At 52.5% G+C, this 13,094-nt stretch overlaps 3 protein-coding genes across 3 annotated transcripts; 1 reads left to right on the forward strand and 2 right to left on the reverse strand.

Annotated features, from left to right (window-relative positions):
- Window positions 1–654: 654 nt before the first annotated feature.
- INS49_007206 (uncharacterized protein) lies at window positions 655–2,947 on the reverse strand (the record flags this gene model as incomplete). The annotated part of the gene is made up of 8 exons (XM_043167971.1): window positions 655–1,167; window positions 1,259–1,584; window positions 1,657–1,694; window positions 1,916–1,954; window positions 2,041–2,280; window positions 2,354–2,473; window positions 2,532–2,645; window positions 2,730–2,947. The coding sequence occupies 8 exons, from the start codon at window positions 2,945–2,947 to the stop codon at window positions 655–657; spliced, it is 1,608 nt and encodes a 535-aa protein (XP_043029115.1).
- A 1,829-nt stretch (window positions 2,948–4,776) lies between these two features.
- On the forward strand, window positions 4,777–10,373 carry INS49_007207 (uncharacterized protein; the record flags this gene model as incomplete). The annotated part of the gene is made up of 16 exons (XM_043167972.1): window positions 4,777–5,056; window positions 5,215–5,253; window positions 5,325–5,527; window positions 5,685–6,458; window positions 6,530–6,578; window positions 6,639–6,976; window positions 7,039–7,131; window positions 7,208–7,708; window positions 7,837–7,922; window positions 8,115–8,169; window positions 8,255–9,017; window positions 9,138–9,418; window positions 9,491–9,575; window positions 9,813–9,916; window positions 10,042–10,166; window positions 10,262–10,373. 16 exons carry the CDS (start codon window positions 4,777–4,779, stop codon window positions 10,371–10,373), a joined length of 3,888 nt encoding a protein of 1,295 aa, XP_043029116.1.
- Window positions 10,374–11,312: 939 nt separating this feature from the next.
- INS49_007208 (uncharacterized protein) lies at window positions 11,313–13,002 on the reverse strand (the record flags this gene model as incomplete). Its single annotated transcript, XM_043167973.1, has 4 exons — window positions 11,313–11,832; window positions 11,882–12,536; window positions 12,589–12,850; window positions 12,913–13,002. The coding sequence occupies 4 exons, from the start codon at window positions 13,000–13,002 to the stop codon at window positions 11,313–11,315; spliced, it is 1,527 nt and encodes a 508-aa protein (XP_043029117.1).
- Window positions 13,003–13,094: the final 92 nt, after the last annotated feature.

Genomic DNA, 13,094 nt, shown 5'->3' on the forward strand with positions numbered 1-13,094 from the left:
TGTTGGTGGAGCAGGATTCTAGGGCTGGTAAGGGAGAGAGGGGCTGAAATTACAGGGTGTGATAGCATGCGTGCCAACTTTTAGTTGGTTGTTAGTTGGTTTTCGTCCACCAATTTCACCACCCAGATCCTACGTCATGCCCTGACCTTCGTGCCCAGCAATACCACCACTGCTATAACAACTCAACACCATGCATTCGAAAACAAAGACAGTGTTGTCGAAAATACGTTTAAAATGGAAACACGAGTTTTCAGTGGTAATTGGATCCAAAAATGTATAACTTACGACTAATGACGATCTGATGGTAATATTCTTGTCCTTGTCATTTTTGCCTGTCAGCTCATTTGCAAGATTGAGACACGATCAGCTCATGTCTTTTCAGTTTCTGTACATGAATCTGCCAACGATCTAGAATTGTCTTGATGATTGCCCACCACCAAGTCGCAGATGTCTCCGCACAGCACGTAATTTCCTCGAGTAGCAGTTCTCAATTGAACCCTTTCAGGTCACAATTTTATTATGGCCAGATCCACAGATACACTCCTGCCCGGAATACAATACCAGAACCTTCATCATCTCACAAGATTACAAGAACACAAGAAAGACCAAGATTAGAATTCGTTACAATCATCAACGTCGCAGATATACACCCCCTCAAACAGCAGAAGTGATGGTGCCAGGGCCGGCAGTAATAGTAGCAGACACAGACACAGTCCGCTTGGCAGCACCCGCGGTCCCGGTACCGACACACACGTAGTAGCTCGGCCACAGGGCCGAGCAGCTGCTGACGCCCGGGTTCCAGCCGTAGAAGTCGGTGAGCGCGATGCCGTAGCTCGAGGCGATGCCCCAGCACCCGTCGCCGGACTCGACGTCGTAGAACTTGCCGCAGCCGGCGACCATGCCGCTCTGGTACGGCGTGGGCGTCTTGATGCTCATGCCTGTGGACGTGCTGCTGCTGCTGCTGCTGCTCGCCGTCGTGGTGGTGGTGGCGGTGGCGCTGACGCCGACGCACACGTAGTAGCCGTATTCTAGGTCGGCGCACTCTTTTACTGCCGGGTTCCAGGCGTAGAAGTTGTCCAGGGTGATGCTGTTGTTCTGTGCGATGTCGTAGCAGGAGTCGCCTTGTTTGACAAAGTAGAATTTGTCGCAGCTGGACGTGATGCCTGTCTGTATAAAGTAACCCAGGTTAGTCTCATATCTTCAAATGCTGTCATCGGAAGCAGGAATAAAAAGTTCGAGCTCGCAGCTCAGCACGTACTTGAACAGGAGACGGCGTGGCGACGCCACCACCACTGGTGGTTGTCGAGGTCGCAGTCGGAATGGCGGTGTCAGTGTACTGATAGCCCCAGTCATCCGGGTTCTCGCCGTTTGGAAACCAAGAGACACAGTAGTACGCTCCCACGGCCAGCCCGGTACAGTCAGGCCCGATGGAGGGGTTCATCGCATAGAGCTCGCTGACCTTGAGGTCGAACAGGGCCAGGAGGGAGTTGCAGGTCCAGGAGTCGCGCACGTAACTCCACGTGGTGCAGTTTGCGGCCTCGCCTGACGCCCGCGGGCTCGGAGCAGTCACGTTCGCCACAGGCGCTGCATTTCAAAGGTGGCGAGTCAGTCTTGAACGTCTTGAGGACTCCTCATGCGGGAGGTCGCTGAACTAACCTGGAGTAGGGGACGACAGGAGGACGCAGTAGGACACGCTTGACGACAAGGTGCATGGGTAGGCATAATCACTGCTCGCCGTTGCAGTAACGGGTGCCACAGATGATCCGCTGGAATTTTGGTTGAGGGAAGGATTCCAGAGCACGAAATCCTAGAGGACTATAAGTAAGCGGCCGAGCTCAAGCACTGGCTGAAAGTGAAGTTACATACTATTGGAGAGATACCCCAAGTGAAAGCAGTGCCCCAACAATTAGTCGACCTGTTGACCGTGTAGTGGTCGGAGCTGAAGACCTGGTATCTATCAAAGAAGGAGCAAGAAAATGCTGTCAGCAAGCCCCACGATGCTGGCCACGCGGCAAGGGCACTACACATAGGGAGTCATACTTGTAGCAATCGGTACGGGTGCCATTCGCGAGCGGGATGACTGGGTTGGTCGAGTTGTAGTTCGACGTGAGATCCACCCACGGGACTGAGGTACAATTGGTGGGGATGAATGGGTCGGTGGCCGTGGCCGTGGCGCCATAGCCCGGGTATGTGGATATAGAGCCTACCGCCTCGACGCAGTAACAGACATTGGCCTCAAGGTTCGTGCAGTTTTCCCAGACCTCGGAGTTGAGGAAACGGCTGCGAGCAGGCGTGTGTGCCGTCGTTAGCCAAGACCCTGTCAGCAAAGGGAAGTCGTGTCTGTTCAACGTACAAGTCGTCCAACGAGATGGAAAATTTGGTTTCGATCGTTCCGCAGTCCTGCCCTGATTCGACTTCATACCATTCGCCACAGTTGGCGTTGGAGCCGGACAATGTTGGGCTGGGGATTGGTCTATACATGAATGATCAGCGAACATGCTCTACCTCAACATGGAGAGCGAGCCACTCACGCTGCGGTTGTGGGACCGGTCACAACGGGGGACGACGAGCCAGCAGGCAGTGTGTAATTGCCTCCATTGGGGTTGCTTGCGCAGATAGTCCCGCCGTCCAAGGCTGCAAGGTTTCTTTACAGGGAGAACTGTCAATGATCTAGACCTCAGTGACGAGACTGTGGTAGGCTGCCGTCGCCACGGGGTGGGTTTTCTCACGAGCACGCTGAGTTGATATCCGAGTTCCAGGTGATGAGTTGGGCATAGGAAACGTTGTTGGCCCAGGCAATTGAAAGGCAAGTATCACCAGACTGGATAGTGTACAGAAGACAATCGGCGGCAGCGGAGTTGGCTTGGTGGGTAGTGTTGGCATTGGAGGCGGACGAGGCCAACGCCTGGCCAAGCAAGGTTAGGTAAACTGCAACGAGAGAGGCCATGCTGCCGTCAGGTACACACAGTTAGCAAGCATGCTCAACGTTCAGACTCGCGAACTCCCGCCGGGGATGCGCACACATGGGGAACGAGCCGTATTTAATAGGCATTGTGCGTTCCTGACGAGCAGCAAGACGAGCTTGATTGCTTGATGCATCGGCTGGCTGCGGACAGGGATGCCGAGGCAGGGACTGGCGGTGTTTTGGTGGTATCTCCGTCGGTATGATTTGCAACCAACACTACGGCCCAACGTCGCCCCAAAGCTTGTCGAAGCTTGTGTGCTAGTGACCTGTGGCCAAGGGGGCTAAGCTTCCTGTGCCGCAGTTCCTGGCGCCGAGGCTTTTGCCCTTCCATTCCTAGTCGACATCCATCTTCATGATCCTGGTGTTCACCTTTTTCCATGACCAACTGCCAACAGTGCCCCCCTTTTCTTACCGGTTGACCACGTTTAGTCGACCATTGTTTCGATCAGAGTATGTCCCACCACTGCGGTGTGTGAGGGGCCGCATTGCTTAGCGTGCGCGTTCCTGAGTCCAACGTTGTATAGCGCCAACATGTCGCCGCCAACAGTGCCAATGTGTTAGGTCATGTGGCCCGAAAGGCTAAACTTTGCCGCAGCCTTGCCTCGGGGATTGCGATGCAATTTTAGCCGCGGCCACTTGTCTAAAGTTTGAGGGCAGTCGATGCCGAAAATCTCCCACGGATATCCACGTATCACAAGGCAGGTCGACGCGCTTGAACGCGTTTAGCGTATGATCCTCGGGGTATATGCTCTTTAATCAGACGTTCTGTTGGCGCCATACAACGCAATGCATCAGCGGTGATATGTGCCGCCGCCGGCTTGCGTACTCGACCGCGAATTACATACCGTGGTGCGCCGAATCCTTCCATTGTCGGTAATTAAACGGCTTTGATAAACACGGCACAGCAACAGGGGAACCGCTGCGGGATGCCAACCCTAGGGTGATACCACACTCTGGACGAGTGCTACCACGATCCAGTGCACATTTTGTTGGCTTCTCAATTCAACCGACTAGCTGGCCAGGATGTGTCAAGTTGGTGTTGCGGCACGCCGTCAGCCCGTCCTGTCCGGTCCTCCATGTACTTGTATATTGGGTGCCCAGTGCCTCACATCGTCCGGATGTCTTGTAGAAAGTCCTTCTGTTGCAGCACCGGTCCCCTCCTTATTTCTTAGTAGTGTTTCGTTTCCCTGGCGGCGTTCAAGACGCTTTGGTAGACAATGCTGACTTCACTCGTTATTCTTCTTTGCCTAAGCATCCAACATGTGTCCTCCAGCACTCAGCTCGAGGCGCGGCTCGGGTCTGACTTGGGGGTGACGCCCATCGACGCTCTCTTCTCCAGGGCGGTATCTGCATCCGCGGCCGGCGACAGCAGCTATACGTGCGGTCCTGGCAGTCCCTGCTCCAATGGAGCCTGTTGCGGTTCCAGTGGGTGGTGCGGCTACGGCCCTACGTACTGCGGCGACGGCTGCCAGTCTAATTGCGATGCCGTGGCAGAGTGCGGCGAATATGCTGCCACGGCGGGCAAGACCTGCCCCTTGAACGTCTGCTGTTCCCAATACGGCTTCTGTGGGTAGGCATTGTTTCAAAATTTCTGTGCTCCTGTGACCTTTATCTGAGATTATTAACGCCTGGCTTGCTTCTTTCAAAGCACTACCGAGGCCTTCTGCGATGACAAATGTCAGTCTGGCTGTACCTTCTCCGAGCCCAGTTCATCGGGGAGCAACACACAGACCAGAATTATCGGCTACTGGGAGGCCTGGAACTCGCAACATGCCTGCGGAACCATGCCTGCTGGCTCGATTCCCGTCAGCATGCTCACGCACCTGAACGTAGCCTTTGGTTACATTGATCCAAGCTCGTACAAGATCAGTGCCATGGATGGTATCAACTCTGATATCTATCGGAACATTGGCAACGTCAAGGCCCAGAACACCAACTTGAAGATCAGCATCGCCATAGGTGGTTGGACCTTTACTGATCCTGGCGCATATCGGTCCGTCTTCACTACTATGGTTTCGTCACCGTCCCTTAGATCCACCTTTATCAACAATCTTCTTGGATTTCTCGAGGAATACGGCTATGACGGAGTCGGTAAGTGCAACCTTCAACATACCCTGCGCTTGACTAGCAGTATCACTTTGAAAATTTCCTTTCGCTGTGTCGAATTTCCATGAGTAGCACGGGGATTGTCTATTTAGGCAGATATCCCATAGGATTAGTTCGAGTACATTCAATCTGACGTTTTCTAGACTTTGATTGGGAGTATCCTGGTGCCGATGACCGTGGCGGTAACTCCGACGACGGAGTCAACTATATACCCGGCTTTTGAAGGAGCTTCAGGCTGCCATCAGCTCGTCAGGAAAGCAATACATTGTCACGTTCACGGCTCCAACCTCATACTGGTACCTACGCCACTTCGACCTGGCCAACATGGTCCAGTACGTCGACTGGGTCAATCTCATGTCCTATGACCTCCACGGCGTGTGGGACAGCAACGACCCAATCGGCAATCAGGTGTTGGCCCACACCAACCTGACAGAAATTGACGACGCTCTTGACTTGGTAAGTTTGGATGAAGCTACTCTTTTTTTTCTTTCTCCGATCCTAGTTTTCCCCTTCACAATCTCCTCAGGGGATACTCTTCTACCAGTGTAGCCGGGACAGGTTTCGACCCGTCATTATCTGATTATATACAATACTGACTCCGTGGTCTGGGTAGTTCTGGCGCGTCAACGTCGATCCAGCCAAGATTGTGCTCGGCCTCGGCTTCTACGGGCGCTCCTTTGCACTCAGTGATGCATCCTGCTGGCACCCAGGCTGCGCCTTCAGCGGCGCGGGCGCGGCCGGCGCCTGCACCGCCACTCCGGGCATCCTGTCGTACTATGAGATTCAAGACATCCTGTCCTCGACTGGTGCGTCAGCATATCTGGACGAGAAGGCTGCCGTTAAGTACATGGTGTACGGTGGCAACAACTGGATCTCGTATGATGACGCAACCACCTTCAAGCTCAAGATCGACTTTGCCAACAAGAAGGGGCTAGGCGGCTTGATGGTGTGGGCTGTCGATCAAGACGACCCAGAGCTCGACGCGCTCAGGGCCATCTCCGACTCGGCTTACATTGAGTCCAGCTCCAGCTCCCCACCCGTCGATCTTACAAAGATCTTTCCCTCACAGTTGATTCCGTCCAGCAAGGCTTCCAAGTACGGTCTCGTCAACATCGGCTCCGCAGCAAGCAGTGGTGAGACGAATCCTGGGAAAACGGGTATTGGCTTCTTTCTGATCACCAGTGATTCGTATGCAACAACGTCATTGCGGAAGCGTGCTGGCGATCCCGAACCCTTTGCCTTCATCAACTGCCCAATGCATGTCCTGGACCGGCCTGTGGATGAGCCACAGACTGCCAGAGTCATTTGTCTTAACGAAAATGTGGAAGATTGTTTCCGGATCATGGAGAGGGGTGTCGAGGGCACGATGGTAGAAATGCCAGACAATGTATGTCTTACTCCAAACCCACCTTCTCGCGAACATTGGAAAGCGGAGCCCTGACAAATCAATTGTGACAGTGTGCGCCCAACTCTATTGGCAGAGCTATTTCACTGACGCGGGCTCCTGGTGAGAAGGATACATGAACCGCTGGTTACGATTGATGGGTCGGCTGACAGTCCAATGCAGATCAATATGTGCCGGATGACATCCAGAAGCGCAAGCCAACATCTGAGGTCTACGACTTCACCTTCGACTTCAACTTTGACTTGATGCGCCGCGACACCAATCTCACAAGCGTCCGGATGGACTATAGCAACTATGGCGGTTACTGGGACCATATTGTCAACTCGGACGGAATCCAAGATACCTCTTCCAAGTCTCGCAAGCGCTATTTCGCGCCGACCATATTTGACTGGAAAGAAATGTATAAAAATATGAACTTTGAAGATGCCAAGTTCACGAGCGCTCCTCAGAAGGTTTCTGTGGACATGAGCAAAGAGATCTTTTGGGAAACGAAGGACTCGGTACGTGCCACAAGCTATGTTCTATTGTGTTGGACCTGCGTTCTAACCTTTTTTGTTTATAGTGTGATTGGGAGGGCACAGACTATGGTGACGGCATTGGCGCATGGGTACAAGGAGACGTGGATGCCCAGCTGTACTACGGATACACCATTATCGTAAGTCAAGCATCGCGCCGCGTATTGTTTGGCATGCATCTCCTGCAGCATCGACAGACTCACATGGCATCACCAGGGCGAGCGAAATTTGCGGGGTACCATCGACTGGGTCCAAACCGACGGCTTCCTCTCCGCGTCTGGCTCGATAGATCTCAACTTTGGGCTCGGCGGAATGGGAAACTTGGACATCTCGCTCGCGGGGAAGAGTAACCCGGCCATCAACAAAGGCAGCAAGATCAGCCTCGCCGGAAACACCATCACGGCCAGCGGCACGGGCTACAGCATTATTTTCAAGCCATATTACGAGCTGGACTACTCCTTCGCGACGATGAACGGCACCAGTGCCGGGGACTTCACTGTTGCTGATATTGACTATAACGGCCTTATGACAGCTCGCGTGATCTCTGACCTGGGTGAGTTCGTTGCCTACTATCCGGCAGTGGATACGGTCAACTGGGACAGCGATGCTCGAGACAAGAATAAAATCTCCATCGGGTCGAAAGATGTACTTTACAGTGTCAACAGGGGAGGTTTCGCTGCCATTAGCTCATTTCTCAGGCTCGGTGTTGACGCCACCGTTAGTGGCTGCAACGGAGACTTTTGTTTTGTTGGCAGCACGCTGCCTGGGGTGAGTACCACGTCTCTCCATTTCCGAGTAGATCTTCCTTAGCCTGGATTCTTTGCACTTACACGGTCGCTCAACAGATACAAATCACTTACGATAATATGGTTCAATTTGGGTTTCAACCGGGCGACTCCGATGACCTGTCATGTTCCAGTTACCTGGTTGCGTGAGTAGTTGCCTTTATGTTTCTCAGCGACGATCAGCGGCGAGGATATGGGGAGTTGCTACGGCTAATCATCTATCATTGATCAGGACGGACATATACTCTGATTATAATAATTAGTATGTCCCCCACGAGAGCCATGAAGAACCCAACAGTGAAAGAAGAGAGGCTAATATGGAATTTTGCGGTCCACAGTGACCGCGCGAACTGGCCAAGCAAGACTTCACACATCCAGCTGGCGTCCGATATGGTGAGCCCCCCCCCCCTTTTTCCTTGTCTTTATTTATAGAGTCTAAGTGCGTTGCTGACCGGCCCGCCTCGTGTCCCTGCTCCAGCAAGAGCCTTCTAGTGGCAAGGTTTGCTTCACCAACTCGGACGCCTCACAGAAGAGGTCAGAGACCAATGCCTCGGAGAAGGCCCTGGAGGAGCGCGCCAGTGGCAAAGGAAATCCCTGGGGCCTCGGGGCTGGCTCTGTGATGTCGATCGACACCATCATAGCGGACAAGCTCGGCGCTGGGACCCAGAATAACGTCAGGAATCTCTTCCGAACAAGCCTGGACGCCTTACGCTGCCCGAACTGCTTGACCTGCTACAATGGCGAGGAAAACAAGTCCAGCCCCTGCTGCGGCTGCGTTTCCATGAACTGGCTCTACCACCTCACAGACATGCCACCCTGCGACATCTGTGATGATGTCAACTACGACGATAGCGATGTTGAATGGCCAGGGACTGGGATCACTTCCACTAAGCGTGATGCCATTGAGAAGGACGATGAACTTGAACGGCTGAAGGGCGAGGCCAAGTGGTGGCTCGACGAGGACGAGGACCAGGAAGGAAATTTCCTCGTTGAGCGCGAGCCCGGCAAAGCTACCAGATCGTACAAGAAGGTGAACGTCTGCGGCGATACACTCAAGATTGGTCTCAACGGAAGGTATCCCGCCTTCCCAAATCTTCCAAATTGGCCTTGGGATGGCATCGAGGGCAACAAGTTTGCTGATGTGAGCGCATACTGGGGCAACACCTCGGCCGACTGCGCCGACTGGTCTGTCGGGCAGTTGACGACAGCTGATACGGAAAACACACCCGCCGGAAGGTTTCGTACACCATATGACAGTGAGACCAGTTCCCATCTTATGACAATGCCCCCTATTCCTCTTTTAGCGTGGTGCGGCATCGGGATGTCCAAGAGGTTTGCTCACTGACACCCTCTCGTTGCAGCCGAACACGTCTTCGAGGGCCAGCTGATCGGAGACTTCTTCAACCAGTGGCTTCGATTTGGGCAGGTGACAAACCAGATGCCGACCCCATCCAACCCACAGCCAATCGCGGGCTGCGATTGGACCGACAAATACATCAAGGACGCACAGGACGACGTCTGGACCAACTGGGACGGCAACGCCGTTGCGTTCATTGACCTACTTCTGCAGGAGCTCGGCAATTTGCACAACTTGGACCGCTTGACAATTATGCAGAGAAGGCCAAACCAGATGAAAGGAAGAGTGAGTGAGAGGCCTGTGCGGCCCAAGCCTGTGTCGGATGTCTCGCCTATGCTGACTCTTTGACCCCTATAGATGTTCTCGGGCATCTCGCCGTCAGATATGAACAAATATGCGGACATGAGCAACGATGCACAGCTTCAGGTTACCAAGGAGATGGGTATGTCGGCACTTTTCAACCGAAGCAAATTTTCGCGAATGATCATCAGAACCTTCCCCCCCCCCCCCCCTTCCCCCTAATCCTGGTACTCCTTTTCTTTCTCTTGGTGTCAATATTTATCTATCTGTTTTTGTGTGTCTAATTTCCGCCTGGTATTTCAACCACTTTGTCGCCGTCGACTGCAGCAGGTTGCAGGCATGCAACTAGGTAAGAGGCTGACGTGGTCCAAACACACAGGCATGGTCTTCAGCTACTTAAATAACCCAACCGTCTGGTCCAAGTTCTGCGAGTCGTACGAGGGCATCTATAGCCTTATGGCTCAGTTCGACGTGTGGTATGCCGTGAGTGATCTCTCTCCTCGCTCCCTCCTCCGAACCTGATTCAATCCACCTGCCCTCCAGGCAAATGCAGAGCGACGGCATAATCAAAATGTAACAGACAAGGCTCACCACATATTTCTCTCCAGACACAAGCCAGCGCCCCCAAGGGCATTATCATGACGCAAGAGTGGAAGAAATACATCAACGAGGTTCTGAGCTCCATGGCCGCCCGATCCGAGGAGACTTTCTGGGACATGGTCTATTGGGTCACGTAAGTCATTCAGCGCCGCTTCAGAATGGTCCCATTTTCACAAGGTGAAGGGTTGCAGCCACTAATCATGTGTGATTACTCTCTATTCTGAACAGACTCGAGAGCCAAGACGTGCAAAGCGATAACTTCTACGCGGCAAAGTGGCAAACGAACATGGATTTCAACTCGCTACGTCTCAAAGTTACCGGCACCTGCTCGAATCTGTGAAAGCCAAATGCAAAAGCTGCGGGCGCCTTCTGTGGGACATGGGCACGTCCTCGCTAAAACAACCAGACCGACCCCATGGGCCCTACGGTGGAGGGGACACCGCTGCGTGTGAAGCCACTGGCCTTACTTCGAACCCATGATTTTCCCGCGTGTAATAAAACGCTTTGTGAGGAGGCTTGTATGCATGCTGCAAGTGTTGTCATCTAGCGCAATTTGTACATTGTAATCTTTTATGTTACCAAGTCTTCGAATATGGAAAATTTAAATCAATAATTAAAAGCACTTCTAGAAAACAAAAGACCAAGTTTTTGGAACGGTTCCTACAATGATCGGTTTCCATTTTTTCCGTCACATATTCGTTAAAAAAAAATTAAAAATTGAAACGAGCAATGGTGCTTCAGGTGTGGCCAAATGGACTTATCTGTGACCTTCTCGGCGTCAAAGGTGGTGGTGCCCTCACAGCACCCGGGAATGCCTCCGTGATAGTGCTGTCATGAAAGTTGGAAAGGATAAAGACAGTCTCGGCACGTAGATATTTACATCAGAATCTCATTACTACAGGTTGAAGGAGTGCTCACGAGCCAATACCTAGGTATATCGTTGTTGTCCGATTCCACTGCACTGAAAATTCGAAGACGGATCGTTGCTGCGCCTTGCCGTTGAGTTGTGATTTCTGTGCAAACCCAAATGCGAATGGAAACAAACAAAAACAGGGAGCGCTACTCTAATCGACTGTCTGCCAGAAACGAGAGTGTCTTGCTTTTCAAGTTGTCTAACTACCGAATACTAAGACAACCCCAGAAGCCCAATGATGGCCTCTATTCCGAAGACAAAGTTGTCGCAATCTCGGTATATGTCCCGGCATCCTAAGCCCATGCCGCGAGTGTGCCAAGAACCCTCGACCCCGAGCCACGCAAGGATCGACATGCTAGCTGATCATTATTGCAAAGCCCCGGGTCGCAAGGGCAGCTTGAGTCCGCCTGGCATCCTCGTTTGGAATACACCACTTGGGTCGTACTTTTCTGATACCATGATCATCTTCCGAACGTTCTGCTGGCCATAGCTGCCTAGAACATCTTGTGAAGCATCAGCATAGTTGGAGTATCGATAAGCCACGAATGCCCCAACACTCATGCTGTACTCTTCCAGGGCAGCCTTCCATTCAAGTATCTTCTTCCGGCCCACAGCTTCTTGGTCGGCCCCGTCGACAGCAAGCGATCCAAGCAGAACGATGGCGTTATCTTCCAATTTGTCAACACCGAGGATATTGCCTCCTTTTGCTACACCGCGTATACCGATGACTGATGGGAATGGTTGAAAATAACACTGCGTCTCGAAGTTTCCATCGGGCGAGTTCTGCTTCATGTATTCTACGAGTCCATGGTGCATCTCGACGGCCTTTCTGATGACGCGCTCATCATTCTTGAAAGTGAGTGTGAACCAAATATTACTAAATACGCTGGTCAACTCAAAAGCCAATTAAGCATCAAGATATTGCACACGCTTACCTATAATTAGCTGCCTGGGTGGCTAGGGCTGAAGTGGACATGTTGGTAAGACCGACGTTTGAGACGCTATAGCCAGGTATGTCGAGGAACTCCTTCAGAAAAGCCGGCTCAATCTGACCAGCTGTATCAGACAACGCGGAGATTAAAATGGTTCGGTTCTCGGCCGGGCGGTAGGTCCACCAGATAAACGCGGACCCCGTTTCGTACGCATCTTTGTTGTCAGTCCAGCGCTTTAGTGCAACGATGTGTGAATCATCGACAGATGCACTCGCAGGGTATTCCCGATAGCACTCCCATATTGGAACCCTGTCGAAAGTCCTCATGTCGAAACGGGTAACAACACCAAAGCCGCTCCCTCCGCCTTTCAGCACCTGGTAAATATCTTGGTTCTGATGAGCGCTGGCTTCCAAAATCTTCCCGTTGGCCGTGACAATTTCCATCTTTAGAATGTCGTCGGTGGCAAGACCGCGCTTGTATAGATAGGGAGAGAGTCCGCCGCCGAGGAGAAGACCTCCGACGCCGACCGAACCGATGCCGCCTCCTTGTATGCTTGCATCCATGGCGTCGAGCGTCTTGTAAACGTCAATCCATCTCGAACCCGGGCCGAGGGACGCGACTTTGCTGGTCGAGTCATATGAGATGCCATTGAGCAGGCCTGACTATACTATTAGGGGCAAGTTACAATATGCGGATGGTTCTTTTCATACCTAAGTCGATTGTAACACCATCTTCGATGTTGTTGAACCCAGCATTGGACGAGTGTCCACCGCTTCTCACCGCAAATTTACAGTCTGTCTTCTCGACAAGCGTGCTGATCACCGTGGATACCTCTTGTGTGTTCTCTGGTTGCACGAAGCAAGCGGGTTTGAGTTGAGAAGTGACCGACCAGTAAGATTGGACACGCTCGAGGTAAATAGGGTCACTTGGGGACAAGATAGACTGTATACCAGCTTCGTCGAGGGTTCGGCACTATGCAAAGTCAGTTCCCCGACAACTGATCAGCTTGCGGTAGGCACAGCCAGAGCACGCACACAATCATAGGATTTGCCGTAAGGTCCTGCCGGAAGCGCAGACCCAGCAAGCAGAGGAACAGTGCTTGCAAGCCGCAGGAAAGTCTGCATCATGGATTGGACGAGCGAGAGCCAGGTATAACAGAGCAAATGTTCTCGCACTTAATTGAAGGGATGTAAGCCTCTGACTTCTGGGTGCTGTT

The sequence above is a fragment of the Diaporthe citri genome, assembly GCF_014595645.1.
Source record: "Diaporthe citri strain NFHF-8-4 chromosome Unknown scaffold_2, whole genome shotgun sequence".
Taxonomy (NCBI): domain Eukaryota; kingdom Fungi; phylum Ascomycota; class Sordariomycetes; order Diaporthales; family Diaporthaceae; genus Diaporthe; species Diaporthe citri.